Source organism: Elephas maximus, chromosome 9 (genome assembly GCF_024166365.1).
Source record: "Elephas maximus indicus isolate mEleMax1 chromosome 9, mEleMax1 primary haplotype, whole genome shotgun sequence".
Classification (NCBI taxonomy): Eukaryota; Metazoa; Chordata; class Mammalia; order Proboscidea; family Elephantidae; genus Elephas; species Elephas maximus.
The window spans coordinates 3,846,609-3,866,146 of record NC_064827.1 but is presented as its reverse complement, the minus strand read 5'-3'; the positions used below and the strand labels follow the sequence as shown (position 1 = coordinate 3,866,146).

At 55.8% G+C, this 19,538-nt stretch overlaps 1 protein-coding gene across 2 annotated transcripts in view; it reads left to right on the top strand.

Moving 5' to 3' along the window:
* COL5A1 (collagen type V alpha 1 chain) overlaps nt 1–19,538 on the top strand; it is a 189,007-nt gene that overhangs the window by 120,407 nt on the left and 49,062 nt on the right. For both annotated transcript variants that reach the window (XM_049896362.1, XM_049896361.1), the window contains exons 28-32: nt 5,185–5,229; nt 7,491–7,544; nt 10,581–10,688; nt 11,495–11,548; nt 14,306–14,359. In XM_049896362.1, the coding sequence (XP_049752319.1) occupies nt 5,185–5,229; nt 7,491–7,544; nt 10,581–10,688; nt 11,495–11,548; nt 14,306–14,359 (315 nt within the window). The remainder of the gene's footprint in view (nt 1–5,184; nt 5,230–7,490; nt 7,545–10,580; nt 10,689–11,494; nt 11,549–14,305; nt 14,360–19,538) is intronic.

The following is a 19,538-nucleotide window of genomic DNA, read 5'->3' as shown; positions in this document are numbered from 1 at the left end:
CCTAATCCAGCGCCCTGCCCTTGACCCCGAGGGCCCCGACTCCCGGGTTCTAGGGATCAAGCCAAAGTGTAAGAGCCACCAAGAAGAGACTTCCCAGTGGCTGGGGGCCTGGTCTCTGTGGTGGGCTTCTTCTGGCACGCCTAGTGAGTTTCCTAGGGTGATAAATCTAGCAGAAATGCTGATTATGTCAGCTCTCTGCATGTTTATTTTGCAAATTCTTGCCTTGTAACAAAAGCCTTTGCCAGCTACCGTACATGGCTAATGGCACAATGCGGCTTCCGCTAGCTGAAAAGGTGTTTGATTTAAGCGCTTGTGAGGAATGCCCTCATCTTGTCTATCCAATTAAAATTCACTCGTGACGGGAGCAATCCAGTCAGACTTGGAAGCAGAGGGTGGAAGGAAGCAGAGATTCAAAGTTATTTTCATCAGAGAAATAGATTGTCACGTTCCTGTGTGTTTGAAAGCATCAGTGGTATCCACAGCCTAATGAGCTATGGGCCCTGGACGGAAGTGGTGGCCGAGGCGGGATTGATGGGCTGGTTACTGCCATGTAGAAGGATGTCCCTTGGTCAGGGGAAAGCTGATTGTTGCCCACCAAAGTCCTGCCTTCTTCCTGAGAAAGGGCCCCCTGGGTCTTCCTTGGACATCACTGAGCTATAAGCTGCCTCCGTGCCCCCCTCTGCCTTGGCCCCTTTATGAGGGGCATCTGTTTGGGGTTGACTGTCAGCAAAATCAAACCCACCCTCATTAGCCTGTAGCACATTAGCCTGCAAACCCACCCTCATTAGACGGCAGTTTGGGCTGGCAGAAGCCGACAAACACGAATTTGCACTGAGACTCAGGACCCTGCCCTCTCTGGGCTTCTCTTTCCATATTTGCCAGTCTGAGTGACTTCCCCCTCTAGGCCATTCTGAACCTCTTTTCCCCTCTTCCAATGCCGGCCACACCAGGGGCTTAATCAGGGGTCCAGTCCATGGTTCTCCACCAGGGCCATTCTGCTGCCCTCCCCCGCACCAACCTGGGGGACTTTTGGCATGTCTTAGTAGTCACCTAGTGGTGCTGTAACAGAAATACCACAAGTGGATGGCCTTAATAAAGAGAAATTTATTCTCTCATGATCTAGTAGGTTATAGGTCCAAATTCAGGGTGTCATCTCCAGGGGAAGGGTTTCTCTCTGCCTCGGCTCTGGAGGAAGGTCCTTGTCCTCAATCTTCCCGTGGTCAAGGAGCTTCTCAGGCACAGGGACCCCGGTCCAAAGGATGCGCTGTGTTCCTGGCACTGCTTTCTTGATGGTATGAGGTCCCCACCCTCTGCTTGCTTCCTTTCCTTTTATCTCTTGTAAGATAAAAGGTGGTGCAGGGCACACCCCAGGGAAACTCCCTTTACGTTGAATCAGGGATGTGACCTGGCAAGGGTTTTACAATCCCACCCTCATCCTCTTTAACATAAAATTACAAAGACAAGATGGAGGACGACCACAGAATACTGGAAATCCTGGCCTAACCAAGTTGATACACACATTTTTGGGGGGACATAATTCAATCCATGAGAGGCCATATCTAGGACATTTTTCTTTCTTTGTTTTAATTTGTTTATTTTATTGTACTTTAGATGAAAGTTGACAGAAAAACTATCTTCTCATTAAACAGTACACATACTGTTTTATGACATTGGTTAACAACCTTACAACATGTCAACACTCTTCCTTCTTGACCTTGGGTTCCCTATTACCAGCTTTCCTGTTCCCTCCTGCCTTCTAGTTGTCTGGGGACATTTTTCATTGTCACAGATGGGAGTGCTGCTGGCGTCTTGTGGGTGCACAGTACATAGGACGGCCCCACCACAAGGAACGTCCAACCCCAGATGTCAGTAGTGGGGTCTATCTGAATGCAGCAGGTTCTTCTATCTGCTCATCCCTGCCCCAGTCTGTGATGGGATCCTAGCTCTAGGCTTGAGAAGGATCCCAGTGATTCTCTAATCTTGCCTTCTGGTTTTCAGAAGGGCGTGGAGAGGGGAAGGACCCTCCTGTTGCACACACAGCAAAGGTGAGGAAGCTGTGCCTGACCCCACTGCCCCCGGGCCTGTGGTCGGATGTTTGCTGCTGTGGAAGGAGGCCCTGCACAGCTCCACCTCTTCCAGTTAACACCAGGGGGCAGAAGCTGGACCCAGGCATCTCCTTCCATTCGAGATCAGGCGTGATTTAGTGGGTGATATCCTGGATCCCGCATTGGGGGAATCCCTTTGATGTTCTTGATCACACCTGCGGTTTTCCTGTGCATTTCACAGAAAATCAGTGGAATCCAGGACTGAAATTTTATTTAACGAGTATGCAGAGATTCAAGACCGACCACCTAAGGAGCACGTACTCCTGATCTCTCTCCTTTGGGTGGTCTTAGTGCGGTGGGTTCGGAGCCCTTGTTCTGTGGAGATGGTGGGCTCTGGGTCCCCCAGGTCCGGGTCAACCTGGGCAGCTCCTCAGCCCCTGTTTTCCTGTGGGGGCTCCTAGGTAAATCACCTGGGAAGAAAGCGTTCTGCTGGGAAAAGTAAAAGGGCTTGAAAAGCACTAACCTAGTGATGAAGCACTTGACTACCAGCCAAAAGACTGGTGGTTCAAACCCCCCCAGGGGCACCTGGGAAGACAGGCCTGGCCACCTGCTTCTGAAAGGCCACAGCCTGAAAACCCTATGGACACGTTGGGTCACTGTGAGTCAGATCGACTGGACGGCAACTAACCACAACACATGGCAGCTGGCCACCTGCCTTACTGCTCATCTTCATGGATTCTTCTGGGCCATGCATATTTTTAAGCCACTACTGTATTCGGGGGAGCCTGGTGGTACAGTGCTTAAAGGGCTCAGCTGCTAACCCAAAGGTCAGTGGTTCGAACCCACCAGCCACTCTGGGAGAGAAAGACATGGCAGTCTGCTTCTGTCAAGATTTACAGCCTTGGAAACCCCATGGGGCAGTTCTGCTCTGTCCTATAGGGTCCCTATGAATCAGAACTGACTCGATGGCAATGGGTTGATGGACTGTGTGCGGGAGCTATGCAAGGCGGCTTTGTTGGGGCTCTACTGGGCTGTGTCCCTAATCCAGCCTGTGGACACTGGCTCACGACATGTCCCTCCTGTTTGTGTGTGATTCCTCGTGTTTAGTCCAATTCCATGTCATGGGCTCAGTTTGAAGCAAGCGGTGGAGAAAGGCTCGCTTGGAGCCAGGTCTCCCTGCCTGAGCCTGGGCCCTTTCCGTGTTCACACCTGCTGTGCCCCGTATAGTTCCTGATTCCAGCTCTAGATCTGTGTACAGCAATGATCCAGACACCCACAGCACTGGCCCGTATTAGTGTATTTAATGACGGGCTGAGTTAGTAAGGTCCGTCCTGAGGCCACCTTGCTGCCAGGTTCCTCCCACCCACCCCTGCCTTTCCCGCCCACCTCCACTGTGTACTCCAAGGCCAGTGCTGTGAACCCAGGTATCACGGCATCTCCTTTAGGGTGCTGGCCTAGGCGCCGAGCAGGGTGGCGTTGCCAGCAACAGGCGGAAGTGTGCACAGACACCAAGGTCTCTCCTACAGTCAGGGTCTCAGGGTGATAGGGCATGGTCCCCCGTCTGGCAGCACGAAGTGCCTCTGATTGGGGGCTGACAAAGCCAGGGGGCTTCAGAGCCATCACTCCCTGGCCAAACCCCAGCTCTGCGGAGTGGGCCTCCTGTCTCCACCTCTCCATCCCTCTCCCCACCTCCCCAGCATTTCTCAGACCCCTACTCCACCCAGGCCCCCAGGGAGGGAAAAGGCTCAGAGCTGCCAAGTCCGCTGGAATTTCTGGCCACAAGAGGGCAGCTGGCAGCCTGTGGTCCTCGGAAGGGGGAGGAGGTGAGAGGACACACATCTCACCTGGGGATCCTGTGGGCAGGTAGCCTGAAAAAGCCTTGGGCAGCAGGGGTCATCTCTGTGCAAAAGATCTCCCTCTCTGAGGCCTGAGCAGCTGGGTGTGGCTGCTTCTCCGACTTTGTTGCCCTGGGTGTGGCACAGGTACCAAAAGAGCCCAGGTAGATCTGGCCCCTGCCCTTAGGTTCTTGTTTGTTACTGGGGTTGTGGAAGGATGTGTCCTGGACTGATTATAATCCTAATTAGTAGTCATAATAGCTATAATTAATAATTACTAGTGATAATAATGGTAATTCCAGTGGAGGCCCTGCATGGGGCACGCGGCTAAGCGCTTGACTTCTAGCCAAAAGGTTAGATGTTTGAATCCACCTAGAGGCACCTTGGAAGAAAGGCCTGGACGTGTGCTTCTGAAAGGTTCCAGCCATGGAAAACCCTGTGGAGCACAGTTGTACTCTGACATACATGGGGTCGCCATGAGTCAGAATTGACTCCATAGCACCTAACAACAATAATAAATATTATATATAATTACTATTATTAATAAGAAAGAATCAAAATAACAAGATGATGCAAAAACAAAACGAAACACCAAACCCGTTGCCATCGAGACAATTTCGACTCATAGTGACCCTATAGGACAGATTAGAACTGCCCCATAGAGTTTCCAAAGAGCGCATGGTGGGTGGATTCAAACTGCCAACTTTTTGGTTAGCAGCCGTAGCACTAAACCACTATGCCATAAGGGTTTCCACAGCTACCGTTTATTGAGAACCTACTGTGTGCCAGTCACTGGCCCCAGGGCTTTACTGGGGCCTCTCTCTCTGGGTATTATCTCCACTTCCCAAATGAGGAAACTGAGGCACACAGACGTCTGGATGTTGTCAGAGGCCACAGAGGGGGGCAGGACCTCAGCAAGTCTGTCTGACTCTAGAGCCCACGCCTTGCTTCCCCCACATACCTCGGGGAGAGTCAGGGATGTTTCTAGAGGGGGCAGGATGCTAGTGTGGGAAACGGGAAGCCTTCACGTGGTGTGCGGATGTGGGGTGGGATCCTTGGAAGGCGAGTCCGGGGCTCGGGTTAAGTCAGGATGGGGTGGGCCACCTGCACACGGGGGCTAAGGACAGGCCTTGGCCTCCCCAAGGTCTCTCCATGGGAAGGAGCCTCTCTCCTGAGAGTGGGGGGCGCAGGTGGAGGGACTCGGCCTGGGTGACGGGGCACAGGGCTGCAGGGGCTTCACATGACTCTCGTATGAGCCTCGTGGAGGCCATGATTGTAACTGCTACTACTTTCCTGTGTCCCAGGGGGCAGATGGCATCCGCGGCTTGAAGGGCACCAAGGGTGAGAAGGTGAGTGTCAGCAGGTTCCTGCACAGTGGCCTCTGGCCTGTCACGGGGTGGCCCTGTGGTGACGGCACCCTGATAAAATAATATAAAAAATAAACTGGGGCTGAGGTCTCCGCTGAGTGTGAGCAGGAGGGAGCTGACACCACTCTGGGCAGGAGCTTGTTTATTCGCAAAGGAGAAATGGTAAGTGGAAGGGGACAGGCCCCCAGGGGTGCGTCTCCCTGGGGTGGGCCTGGGCTGGGCTGCAAGCTCTCTGCCCACGGCGAGGGACCCGGCCCCAGACACAGCATGCAGACCCCACACCTGCACAAACCCCAAAGCTCGGCTCGTTCACCAGTTCCTGGGTCTGCAGTGGAGAGCGGACAAGACAGCTGCTCGGAGATGCGGATGCTGACTGGACGGCAGGCTTGCTCCCTGACTGGCCATGCGAGCTTCCCGGCCACCTCACCAGGCAGCTCAACAGACAACCCCCCTAGCTGTTGGCATTTCCCCTCAAGCAGCCCTTGCAGTTGCAGAAGCTCGCACACGGGCAGCAAGGCCGTGAGAAGACGGAGTGGAGCCTGCTCACGGGGGGGCCTCAAGCCACGTCCACCGGGCGGACCTGGCCTTGGACTGTAGACGTTCACGAATGTACAGTGATGGCCCAGAAAACCATGCCATTTGGCTGGTTGGTGCTGTGGGCTGGGAGCCAATGGAACATTCTGGATAATAAGTAGTGAAGCTCTGCAGCCGTGTGTGCCCTGAAGAGCTGGCCCGCCTGAACAAAGTTGGACTGTGTGGCTGGCCACTGTTCTTTCTAGGAGGGGTGATGCTCAGAGAAGGTGCCAGGAGGCCCAGAGCTGAATTCAGTGTCCACGAGGGCAAGTGCGGCCTGATGGGCCCCTCCCTCTGCTAGCCCACCCCACCGGCCTCCCTGTCCTTCGGGGAAGCTGTTTTAGTGTATGTTGTCCGTGAGGCACATCAGACCCCTTGCTGTGCACAATGTGGGGTTCTGGGGGATTCAGGGAGGCGGGCGGATGCAGGGACCTGATCTCGCTGGATGATGGCTGCAGAGACATCATTTGGGTTCTCTCCTGTGGACTTTGTTGGCCTTAAGATCATTCTCAAGGAGTCACTGAGTGGCCACACCAGGTCTGGGTGGGCCCTACGTCTTTGCTCAGCAGTGTCTGCTGCATACCTTTTTTCTGGGTGGGTGCCCCCGGAAGGAGCAGCATAAAGGTGCCCACCGTCCAATGCACCGCCTCCCAAAGCACGGATAGAACGAGCAGAAGACCCTGAAGCTGGCACTCAGCACTCAGCACTCAGCACCCAGCACCCAGCACCCAGCACTCAGCGCCCAGCACTCAGCACAGCTCCTAGGCCATTCATCTGCTCTCCCGGGGCTCCAGAAACACGTAACTGGGGGTGCCCACCACAAGGACACCGCTGTCTAATGAAGCCCGTCCGGGCTTGGGGACAAGCACGTCCCCTTCCAGCAGGTGCCTCCCCCTTGACCCCGTGTCCAGGAGTCCCTCCTCACTGGTCCGGGTGCTCCACCACTCAGCACATCCCCTCCTGCTACAGGTGGCTTTCTGAGCACGTCCTTCTGGGGAGGCAGTACACCCAGGGCAGAATGTCCGAGGAGTCTCTCTCTGTGGCTTCCTGAGGGTGAAGTCCAGGCTAGGAACCGGAGCAGACAGCAGACCACTGACCCTGAGAGGCTCACTTGCAAATCCCCACATCCACAAATGCCCTGATACGCACGGCTCCCTCTCCCAGAAAATGCCGGAAGGTGTGTCTGAAAGCCTTCAGCAGCCGCCGCCCCTGGGCAGCTCTGCCTGCAGGAGACGCAGCTCTGCCTGGTGTCTGCCCGGCTGGCCTCTCAGCGCCTTTCTTCTGCAATGCCGGCAACGGCAGCTTGTCTTCTTTGGGGGGCATTCTTCCAGCTCCCCCTCCTCACACTCGGGCTGTTCACCAGGGGCTGGGTCTACAGTGGTGAGTGGACGGATGCTGACTGGGCAGTGGGCTTGCCCTTGCCCCCAGGTGCAGAGCTTTTAGACAGCCTGGGCTGTGGCCCCCACTGCAGCCCCCCGGCCGGAACTGCAGGGCTTCACATCTGTGAATGCAGACGGCTGCAGGCAGCAAGCTTCACGGGGGACAGGCCCTGCAGCGTGGTCTGGGTGGGAGAAGCTGTGCGGGGTGTGGCCCTGTTGTGAGCAGGGGTCACGTCTGCAGGGAAGCAGTCCGTTCATCTAGACTAAGGCCCTTCTTGTCCCACTGTCCAGGGTGAAGACGGCTTTCCTGGGTTTAAAGGAGACATGGGCATCAAGGGTGACCGGGTGAGTGTTTGGGGTCTGGGGTTCGGGTCAGGGAAAGGCGGGGCGAGTCTGTGGGAGAGGCTGGGGTGTTTGAGGCCACAGGGTGGCTTCTCAGAATGGGGGGGTCCTCCTGCAGAGAGTGCTGGTGGGGGTGTAGGGGTGGCAGGGGGCTAAGGCCAGGGCTTTCTTCAGCTCCCCTGTCTCAGCTTCCAAGCTCCAAGGCCAGATGGATCTTACCCCTCTGTGGCCTGGGACGAGTGTCCACATCCCACATGGGTGCCCTATTGCTGCCAGAACAAAACACCACATGTGGGCAGCCCTAGAGAGCAGGGATTTGTTTTCTCAGCCTGGAGGCTAGAAGTCCGAGTCAGGGTCTTGGCCGTGTTGCATCCTTCTGTGGGCCTCTCTCCTGGTTTCTCGTGCCTACCGGCGAGCCTTGGCATTCCTTTGCTTATAGATGACTCTCACATGGCGTCTGTCTTCTCCCGCGTGTGTGTCTGGCCTATTTTGTTCTTTTATAAGACACCATCAGAAAGGATTCTGACAACAACTACAACACAGAAGGGGTTAGGTTTAGGACCACTCTGCTACCTACTGTTGTTGTCCATAGGGTCGCTATGAATGGGAACCGACTCTACAGCACCTAACAACCACCACTAACGACCTCATTCATGTAATGAAAGAAACCTGTATTTCCAAACCACATCCCATTCACAGCCACAGGGGTCAGGACTTCCACATTGCTTCTGGGGACACGATTCAACCCATAACAAGGTCAATGGAGATGTTTTTACCTGGCCAACGCTCTGGATTGAAGAGCAATTCGTATGGCTGAAGAACAGTGACGTGGGATGAGAGAGGAGGGGTCTGCAGACACAAGGCCACAAGGCTGGCACTCCAGGGCTGTGCCATGGCCAGAGCTGGGGGGCTCCGGGGGAGCCCTTGGAGCCCCTCGGTGCCACAGGCTCCTCTCTAGAACCACCAGCAGCTCTGAGTTCTACAGTCCTGCCCGGGGCTGTCAGGAGAAGCTGCGGCACCAGGTTGCTTTTTAATGAACAATGTAGCTCAGCTCCGGAGAAAGCGGGTCGCAGCTGGGAGAGGAGGGATCTGCTTGCAGTGGGGGACGCCCAGCTGAAAGCTGCCCGCTGGGCTGTGTTCCTGTAAACCAGGAGCCGGTGATGCAGAGGCTGCTCAGGGAGGTTTCAGGGTAGCTGGCTCTGCTGAGCACTCTGAAGCCTCCCCAACAACTCCAGGACGGATAGTAGCCAGGCAGAGGGAATGGGGTGCCTTCCTCTGCCATGCAGGTGAGCACAGCATGGCGGCAGAGCCTCGAGCACCTGCACGGACACCTGTCAGCTTAGACGGGCTTGTCATCGGCTGCTGCAATGATCCCCCTGCAAACCAGGTTCTGTGGGCATCTCCAAGCCTTCCAGAACAGGGTGCTGTGTGTGCTTGGTGGCACTGTGCCCCACGGCAGGCAGGTGGCACAAGCCAGCTGTGTCTCTACCAGAGCTGGGGAGAACTCATTCACAGCGGTCATGTCCCAGTCATGTGGCTCTGAAGACACCTCCCTAGAACTTTCTCCATAGCTAAGGGCCCCTCTCAGCTTGACCTGACCACGTCCTTTTATCCCTCCTCTGATGACGAAGCTCACATTTGGGGTCCATATGACGAGGTACAACTTCAAAGGAGATGGCACAAAAGACATTCCATGGTCCTTCTGCTCAGGCCCCGTGAGCAAAGTTCCTGTTGGCACGGAGGGGGGGTGGAGCGCTTCCCGAGGCCCAGGGAACAAGGTCATTCATCTTCATTTCCCCCAGAGAACGCAGCCCTGGCCTGGCATTTCACAGATGCCCAGTAAATGACGGGGGATTATCTCGTTGAGCTAGAGGAACGGTTCTCAGGGACCAAGCACTCCTGGCCTGCAGGCGAGCTGGCACTTAGGAGGAGGGAAGTTTTTAGCCTTTATTATCATGCGACGCACATTTTGGCTTGGGGCTGCACAGCTGGTGTGCAGCTGCTCTTGGGAACACACTCTCAGAGGAGCGCTCAGCTATAGGCAGACGGGGGGATGCCAGGGTGGCCATTCAGGGGCTCACTGTGGCTCTGCTCCTGACCTTGGCAAGCCCCTTCCTTGTCCAGGCCAAGGCCTTCCATCCATGACTTGGGGATGGTGAGTGAGGCAACAGTTAGCCCCTTCCATCTCTGGAGTGACATCCTGTGGGTCTCCTGTGGGCCCCTTGGGCCCAGGTAACCACACAGTTTAGGGACCTATGACCCATTTCACCACCTCTTGGAGTTTCAGAAGGACAAGGTAGTGCCCCCTTCTATCCCCCAGTGCAGGCTGTCCTGCTGTATTTTGGGAGGTAGGCCAATGGTGGCTCGAATGGTTTGGACTTGACTATTAACCTAAAGGTTGTCTGTTCAAACCCAGCCAGCGGCACCACGGAAGAAAGGCCTGGTGACCTACTTACTTAGAGATTACGGCCAAGAGAACCCTACATACCCATGTACCCACTGCCCTCGAGTCTGTTCTTACTCACAGCGACCCTACACGACAGAACAGAAGTGCTCCATAGAGCTTCCAAGGAGCAGCTGGTGGATTCGAACCCTACAGAGCAGTTCTACTTTGCACACATGGGGTTGCCAGGAGGCAGAATTCACTGAACGGCAACGAATTTAGGTTTTTTTTTTCCTTCCTTCCTGGGCTTCTTTCCATTTTATTTTGGGAAGCAGCAATTTCAGAGCTCCTATTGTTCACTGGTTGTTTCAGCCAAGAGGCTCTGGATTTGGAACCAGTAACAGGCCTGCCTCGGGAAGGGAGGCAGCGGTCCCCAGCCGAGCCCCGCCCTTTACCTCAGGAGGGTCCTGCTCTGTCAGCGACACGCCCACGGGCCATCACCTGGGGAGACATGTGTGCTGGGATCACTGAGCGGCTCTTAGGACTAGCTGCCTGGGGTGCGACCCCTCGCCCCCAGGAAGCTGGTGGGAGGTGTGCATGGGCAGTGGAGGCCTGCGGCGGAGGGTCTTCCTCATCTTCTCTTCTCTGACTTGCAGGGAGAGATCGGCCCGCCTGGTCCCCGAGGAGAAGATGGTCCTGAAGGTCCAAAGGGTCGAGGAGGTCCCAATGGTGACCCTGGCCCCCTGGGGCCCACTGGGGAGAAGGTAGGGAAGCAGGGCCTGAGCTGGGGGCTCTGACCTTGCTAGACTCCACGAGCCTTTCCCGGTGCCTTGGGTTCCAGGCCGGGGTCTTGAATCGGCTGAGCCGTCGTGGTGGGGTAGGCTTGACCGAGGGTCTTGGCTCCGTCTCACCCCTCCACCTGGGACTCAGGCCACCCTCCCAGCAAAAACATTTGCTGGCTAAGCGATCCTTTCTTGTCCCGAGTGTGGTCCTCTGTCCACTCCCCACACCCACGGGAGCAGCTTCCTCGGGCTTTCAGAGCTGGAAGGTCTGAGCCGAGACACCCGTAGGCACCATTCTCATGTGGGTGAGCTGTCTTCTGCCAGCCCCCTGCCCCTACAGGGGGAGGATAGCCGTGCCCCCGTGGCAGTGAAGGCACCTGTTGAGTCGGCAGGACCCACTGGGGATGGGCTCTCCTGGCCCCAGAAGGGGGTGCAGCAAACTTCCCACCGCCTCTCCCCGAGGCTAGAACGCTTTTGCCGAAGGTTAAGAAAAATCTCACCGGTAAAGAATACCTGGGGCCGTGTCTTTAACCATTTCGGCTTCAGAGATGGCATCTGATCTTTTCTTGCTGGGCCTTTGCCTTAAACCAGGCCAGGGGTTGCTGGAGACCCATCTACCTCATGGGTGCACAGACGCCACCCTGGAAGGACCGGCCGGGGCCTCCCCGTGATGACTGTGTTCTTCAGCCTTCGGAAACTGTGTCGCCTGTCACAGCACGCTGGCTTTCTGTCAGCTCTGAGAGGATGGCTGGAGAACACCATTTAATGGAACTCTTGTCTTTCCTCAGGGAAAACTCGGAGTCCCCGGATTGCCAGGGTACCCGGGAAGACAAGGGCCTAAGGTAATTTACATCCTCACATCCTGTTAGGTTTATGGGGATGCCTTAAGGATGCCCCCAGCCCGTCCTCACCCTGTCCCACTCCATCCGATTCCTCAGTGCCTTCCCATCCCTAGGAGAGCTTTGATGGCATAAACGGGTGTCGGGGCCCCTGGGCCTCTCGGGGTTCCTTCACACACAGCCTGGGCACTCACTTGGCTGAGGTGGAAGGGGGCGCGCGCACAACCAGTGGGGCTTTCAGGGAAGGGAACAGACCCAGAGCTGAGGGTGGGCAGTACGCCTGCCTCGGCCCCACCGCCCGCTGCCCGGCAGGGCCCGTCCCCCACTGCAGTGCCCACACAGGACTGTCCCCTCTCAGCTCTGACTAGCTTTGGAGATTCCAAGGTCATTTGCTCCTTCATGAGATTCAGTGAAAGATGGAAACCTTTCCAGTGTGAAATCATGCCCTAATTTCAGTGAAACAGTGCCTTGAGGCTTTGGAAATCATTTAAAACATTATTTTTCCCCCTTGAATCCCACACTTGGATCTTCCTTAAAAAATAACTGGCTGCCTGGCACGGGAGACACAGTGAACAGCTGAGAGTCCCTGGTCCCTCCGATTTGCACCCTGTGTTGTTTCTGCATGCTGTCAGCTTCTAGGACTCAAGACAGTCTCAGCAGAGGCGCTGTGGGCTGGCGTCTCAGGTCTGGGCATTTCCACGCCCCTGAAGGAACGTCTGTCTGATCCTGTCCTTCCTGTGCTGAACCCACAGACACCCCCAGGGTGTGCAAGTCCACCCCCAACACACAGGAGGGGGTGGACTTTTGTGTTGTATCTGAAGTTCCTGCAGATCATGCCGTTGTCATCTGTTGGCTGGGTGAAGGGGAGCTTGATGGACACACCTTCCCTCTTTAAACACAAGTCCACTTGGGGAAGGAGAAGAGAGGGGAGGAGAGAGGAGGGGAGGGGAGAGAAGAGGAGGAGAGGGGGAGCTGACTTTTGGGGCAAGCAGGGCAGGTAGACATCAAGCCCAGGCAGCTTTAGGAAGGTGAGGGTGTGACTTTCAACTGCCCGTGTGTCCCGTGGGCAGTGATTAAATGCAGAAATGGCTCCCACATGCAGTGACCCCGACCTGAGTGGGGCTCTGGCAGCCCCCATACCCCCAGTGTCCTCACTGCTGTCCTCTGCTGGATCGGGAGGTGGGCGCATGAGTGGGCTGACCGAGCGCAGCCCCCTAGGGGAGAAGCACGATTCGGGACTTCATGCACTCTTCAGGGGTGCAAGCGGGTCAGGTCAGGACTTTAGACCACATGGGGAGGGGAGGCCTGTGAGGGCAGCTGCCAGCACCCACGTCTGTGGACGGGCGATACAACCCTCATTGTCCGGGGAGCTAGCCGGCTTTCCTCTTGCACATCGCAGTGGTTTGGGCATCCACCAGATGAAAGCCCTTGTGCTCATCTCTGGTCTGTGTGTCCCTGTAGAGAGCTGGATTGAGTGGCTATTCGATGCCACAGTGGGTGCCTTTGCATTTGTTCTGATCTTGAAGGCTGCCGTTCTTTATTTAGTGGCATCCTGGGAAGATAACGAAGCATGGCAACAAGGAACGATAAACAAAATGTCACTAATGGGAGACACATGCCTCTTTGCCTCCAGCAAATTCTTATAGTATCATCCCCTCTTCTTCCAGGCTAGCTGCATTATGCAGACGTGGTGTGTGGGCAGAAGGTGGAGGGGCAGCGTGGTTAAGACTGAGTTTGGAATTTTAAATTTGGAGTCTAGGAGATAATTGGGAAGTATTTGTCTGGTGGGTGGGTGGGTGGATGGATAGGCAAGTGGGTGGGTGGGAAGATATGTGGACAGATCCATGAATAATGAATAATAATAATGAATAATAAAATGTGGTAGGTGAGTGGATAGGTGAGTGGGCAGGTGAGTAGATGGATGCGTGGTTTGGTGGGTGGATGGTGGGTGGGTGGATGAAGAGGTAAGTGGGTTGGTGAGAAGATGGGTGGGTGGGTGGGTGAGTGAGTAAGTGGATGAGTAGATGGGTGGGAAGGTGGGTGGGTGGATGGGTGAGCAAATGGGTGAAAGGGTGGATGGATGGGTGGGTGGGTGAGTAGATGGATAAGTGAATGGGTAGGTGAGTGGATGGATGAGTAGGTGGGTGGGTGGATGGGTGAGTGAATGGATGGGCAAATCGGTGGGTGGATGGATGGTTGGGTCAGTGGATGTATGGGTGGGGGGCAGATGAGTGGGTGGGTGGATGGATGGGTGAGTTGGTGGATAAGTGGATGGGTGAGTGAATGGATAGGCAGATGGGTGCGTGAATGGATAAGTGGATGGATGGGTGGGTGGGTGGATGGGTGAGTGCGTGAGTGGTTGGGTGGATAGATAAGTAGATAACTGGGTGGATGGATGGATGGATGGATGGGTGGGTAGACGAATGGGTGAGTGGATGGGTGAGTGAGTGAATGGATGGGTCAATGGATAAGTGGATGGCTGGGTGAATGGATGGGTGGGTGGGTGAGTGGATGGGTAGGTGGGTGAGTTCATGGGTCAATGGATAAGTGGATGGCTGGGTGAATGGATGGGTGGGTGGGTGAATGGATGGGTAGGTGGGTGAGTGATGAGTAGGTTGATGAGTGGATGGGAGAGTTGGCGAGTGGATGGACTTCCTATCAGGGATATTAACTACAAACACAGACCCATACTTCAGTTGCAGCACAGCCAACCCTTCTGGCCCAGCTTTTATGCAAGTTTCTTAAATTTCTCTTTTTCAGGGTTCCATTGGGTTTCCTGGATTTCCTGGCGCCAATGGAGAGAAGGGCGGCAGGGTAAGCACAGCCTGGCCTCTGGTCAGGCAGCTTCCCAGGGATGTTCCCAAGTCCACGGCCTGTTTGTTTCTCACCCACTCTCTGCCAACCCTGTCTTTCAGAATGGCCCACTTGAGCCCCTGGCCTTTAGCACTAAGAGCGGCGACTCTTCCTGATGCCGGGCTGGGTGGTGATGTGACAGGGATGCCAGCAGACAGGGAAGAGAGCATGTGAAGAGAGAAAATAGAGCTTTCTAGTAAACAACAGCTCCCAGCCAGCTCCTTCCAGTCATTAGTGGGAACCAGATTCCTCTCTTTACCCCAGCGGCCATTCCTCCAGACTGGATTTAAAAGTTTTCTTTTGATATTTCCTACTACCTCCATGCAAGTCCAAGGTGCATCGTCCCCCTGTCATTACCAAGCTGCTATCATCCTGGAACACCCACCAGGGTGTGATGGGTCGTCATGAACAGAGGCGTACTGCTGGGTGGGGGAGCTGTGTTCCTCCCCAGCTGCCTGAATCCCTGCTAGCTAGGAGGCGGCTCTGGGCGCTCATCACTAAATCCTCAGCCCTGCAGAGTGCTGGCCATCAGATAGGATGCAGAGCCCACCATAGGCCTTCGATGCTGAGCTGGCCTTGCCCATGGGCACGTGGGGACAGAGGCTGTTGGAGCTGTGCATACGGGACAGCGGTGGCAGGACACCGGCGAGGACCCCAGAGAGACGTGGTCCCCCCGTGTGCTGCCACAGAGCCGAGCCTTAGCCACACCCCTGCCGTTGTCCCCCACACAGCCTCTCCCAGGAGAGACAGAGCAATGGGATGTGACATGCTGCTCCCGCTGCCGTTCTTGAGTTAATGCCGAGTTCACGTGCTCCCGAAAGCAGGGAGAAAGGCCTCAACCAACCAAAGCTCATGCAAGCAGACACATGTCCTGCCCGGGCCACACACCAGAAAAGCAGAGGCTGTGCTGAGGCCATGTGGCAGCAGGGACACGGAGGGAGCCAGGCCCGTGGCCGAGGAGCAGGAGAGGTCTGTGCACCGCGGTGGTGCCCCAGCACTGCCCTCTGCACGCAGGCCCCAGGGCCGGCCGAAGCCCTTGGTGGCTCGGATGTGGTGGGGCTGAGACCGGATGGTGGCCTATCTGCTCAGCAGCAACGCGCTGTTCCTCCACCTCCGTCGGGCTGCCAGCTCACCCTGAGCAGGGTGGACGTGGCTGGACCCCTCGGCTGTGCTGAAAGCCGTGCTCTGCCTTGGCTTATGAACCACCCACATGAACCACCCCCGTCCAGACCTGTGTCCCTGATCCAGGAGCAGCTGGGCAGAGTGGGCACGATCCAGGAGACAGCTGCTGGGAGAGACATGGCTGTGAGGAGGGACTTCTCCTGGCCACCGTGTGGCTCCCAGATAGAGGATTCACGCAGGTCTCTACACAGGGTTGGCTTTCCAGCTGAAGATGACTTTCCTGGCTCCTCCAAGTTTATGAGGAATTTTGGTTTTTCTGGTCCCTTCAGATGCTACAACTATGGTGTGTGTGTGCGTCCGTGCATGGGTGTATGGGAATGCGTGTGTGTGTATAGATGAGACTGCTGGGGCTGAGGTCACAGGCTGGGTCCCGTTGGGACCCTGTAGGGAGAAGGGGCTGCTGGAGAGTCTGTGTATGATGGGGCCTGGGTCATGTTCTGGAAGGATCCCTGGAGCTGCTGAGTTGAAGATGAACAGTAGCAGGGCAAAGGGGAGGGGGAGGCAGGGAGGGGGCTGTGGCAGTATCCTGGCACGAGGATGGTGACACTGATCCGGGCAGTGGCTGAGGAGGTGAGGGAAGCCGTAGGTAGAGCCCACGGGCTTGGTGCCATCCTATAAAACTGGTTACTTACTAAGGCTTTGGCTGCGATTTGAAAGTGCTTCCCAAGAATCTCAAATAGGAATGATTACAATTTTGGACTGCCACACCTGTCATTGTTCCCGCAGAGACAGTGGTTGAGTGGCAGGGCTGGGGAAGTCAGCTGGCACAGGGACGCCCCAGCCAAGGCTCCTGGTCTGTGTCTGGGTGGACCCTGTGCCCAGGTCTCCCCTGGCTCCATCTCAGGGAGCTGCTGGACAAAGGCTGGAGATAGCACAAGGCTGAGTCAAGACTCTCCAGCCCCTTCTAGACCCCTCCAGGCCCCAGGCCACGGGTCAGCATGTCTGTGGTCACAGGGCACAGTGGCGCCACGCCATGTGGGGGAGGTGAAGGCACTGCAGTCTGTTGCTTTGGGCGCACATCGCAGCACGGACTTGGGGCCAAGACCACGGCCCCGTTTTCTGTGGAGCCCACGGTAATGGTGACACCTTGTGAGATGGAGCCCCAGCCATCTTCATCGCCATCAGCAAGAATCACAGCCTCCCCGTCAGGAAGCCACCTGCAGCCCCTCATGCACAAACCTGCTGCTCAGCCGGCACCACCGGAAGGTGTTTAAGTTGGGGGGATGGCTGGCGATTGTTTAGATGGTGGAGCTGCTCTACACTGAGCTCAGGACCACAGGGCATGTGGGTCTGCAGCGCCAGGGACCCTCCCGGTGGGGCTTAGCCCTCCAACTCAGGCTGCTGAGTGGGGCTGCCCAGGCATCTGCAGGGGGGCGGGCCAGGCAGGTCCTGCAAATGGACCCAACTCTGGGTTCACCATGAAGACCCATGTTGGGTCTGCAGAAGCACCTGGATGCTGGTTTACTACCTGGGCCTTCGGTGGCCCAAGGCCACTCCATGTCCCATTGTGTGGCTGTCCTCGCTTGCTCTTTGGCTTTGTGATTCCTCGTAGCTGTGGGTTTTCATTTTGTGGCAGCTTGTTTATTGAGGATGCCGAGTGCTGGGCGCCACACAGGCACAGGGGATGCAGGTGCGCAAGCCTGATGTCCTCGCACAGTACAGAGGGTCTTGCCAGCGCCCCAGCACCCACGAGGACGGAACAGGAGGTCTGGGAAGGTGTCAGGAGGCAGGGACTAGGGTGTAGCCGAGACCTGCAAGGTGGACAGAGATTGGGTAAGTGAGGTGGGGTGGGAGGAGCTCAAAGCACCTCAGAGGGCAGGGAGAAGGCCTACAGGTGGCTGGGCCCAGCAAGCAAAGGCATGGGGGCTGCGTGTGGGAGGAGATGACAGGGCTGCAGAGCCTGGCCGGGGCTGGCAGAGCCTGGGAGAGCCTGGCAGAGCCCGGCAGAGCCCGGCAGGGACCAGCAGGGCCAGTAGCCCATCGGGGGTATTCTTTGCCCCAAGGAATGGTTGGAGGTCCATGGAAGGGTGTGGTGGGGCAGTGACATGGAGGACTAAATGTAGTTCTGTCCCCAGAGTAGGGGATGGGTGGGAAAGGGCAGAAGAGCTGTGAGGGGGGTCAGGCCAACGGTCTGTGCTCCTCTGGAGAGGGCTTTTTAAACCTCTATTTGGATATTCTGCTCAGGTGGAAGCTTCTCAGTGCTAGGATGCTAGGCATGACCAAGTGTACCGTGCGTGTGTGTGTGTGTGCACGTGTGTGTATATACATGAGTTTGTGCACACGTGTGTGTCCAAGGGCTGCCTGCGAACCTGTGGACCGCTCTCCTGCCTGCCCAGTCTCAGAGGTGGTGATTGGTTCTGTGGAAAGTCGAAACGTCAGCTATTGGTTAAACGGGACAACCACGGAGCGTAAGCAGCAGGACAACCACGGAGTATAAGCAATAGTCTTCCACCAAGAGCTGGCTGTGGCTGAAGGAAGAGAAACAGGGTGACGGCCATCCCTGGCCTGGGCCTGGGCCAACACGGAGCCTGGGAGCCAGGGCTGTGGAGAGCCGTCCTTTAGAAATGCCCGCCAGCCACTGAAGCATTCAAGACCTCCCCTCCCTGTGCATTCAGCTTCTTGGCTTGAGACCATCCAGGCTGCCTTGGCAGGGACAGAGGACATGGGCGAAGACTACAGACTGGGGGGACATCCTGCCCGACAGCTCATCAGGGCCTTGAGTCAGTTTACAAAGAGCACTGGTGAGCAAGAGGCTGACCAGAGGCCCAGGTGGACTTGGTGGCTGGCCCGCCATTTTGCTTCCTACAAGGTCTTCCTGCCTGTGCCTCACACACTGTCTCCAGCTGTACCTGGACGGTACATGTGCTGCGAGCTGGGCCACAATCTGTGCCATCGGCTGATACTGTTTAGGGTGGAGGCTTTGGGCTTTGGTGTTGGTGATGGAGATGGAGGCAGAGGAGAAAACCCAGCAGTGTGGGTCACCCACAAATGGCAAGCACTAGCCAGGTTCGGCTGTGGTGATAAACACTGGTGAAATGTTTATCCTTGAAGAAAGCAGATGTTTCATTCATGGTCTACATGCAAATATTTTTTTGAAGCCAAAGGATCTTCCTGTATAATTAAAATACAGGAGCCAGAGTGTGTTGGTAAAAGGCAACATAATTAACTCATCATTATAAATGGTTTTATTAGACTCATTTCAAAACAGGAGACCCTAGAAAGCAGTGCTGGAGCTGGCAGCCAATGAATGAGAGATGGTCGGAGGACGCTTATCAGGGGCCTTAATGGCACAGATCCCTCTCGGCTTTATCATTAGAAACCAGGATACAATCTGGGCAAACGAATTGAGAAGCTGCTGAGTACAGGACCTACATCCCATCTATTACTCCCATATGCGGTGGTGAACTACATTTTTCAGCTGTTATGTCTTTGCTTGGGGGGAAAGAAAAGCATTTCCCTGTGGTTTGGAAAATGCAACACAGCTGCAGCAAGAGAAAAGAGAGTCTAAATTCTATGGGAAGAAAAGAAATGGGCTCTTGGATATATATGATTTATATGTTAAATTCTGAGTTTACTTGTCTGCAGAGCCTGCTGAAAATTTAATGGCTAACACTCTTAACTGTAACACAAATAAATTATGTATGAAAGGGGTTGCCTTTCCTCCCTGTTCTTACAATAACGATACCCCCCTGCTGAGAGGGAGGGAGCTGTGGGAAGAGGGCTGGGGGGGCAGCTTTGTGGGAAAGAGAAGAGATGAGGGCAGTAAACATCCATCAGACAGCAAGACTGGATTCCAGCAGCACTTGGGCAGGAATGGGGAGACCCGGGCAGTGAGTCGCGACGCATTTCCTCAGCCTGACAGGTCTCCTGTGGAACCAGAGCTGGGGAAGCTGTCCCAAGGCCTCTCGATATCCCGGGGGGGGACTCCTGGCAGGGGTGTGCATTGCACAAGTGATTG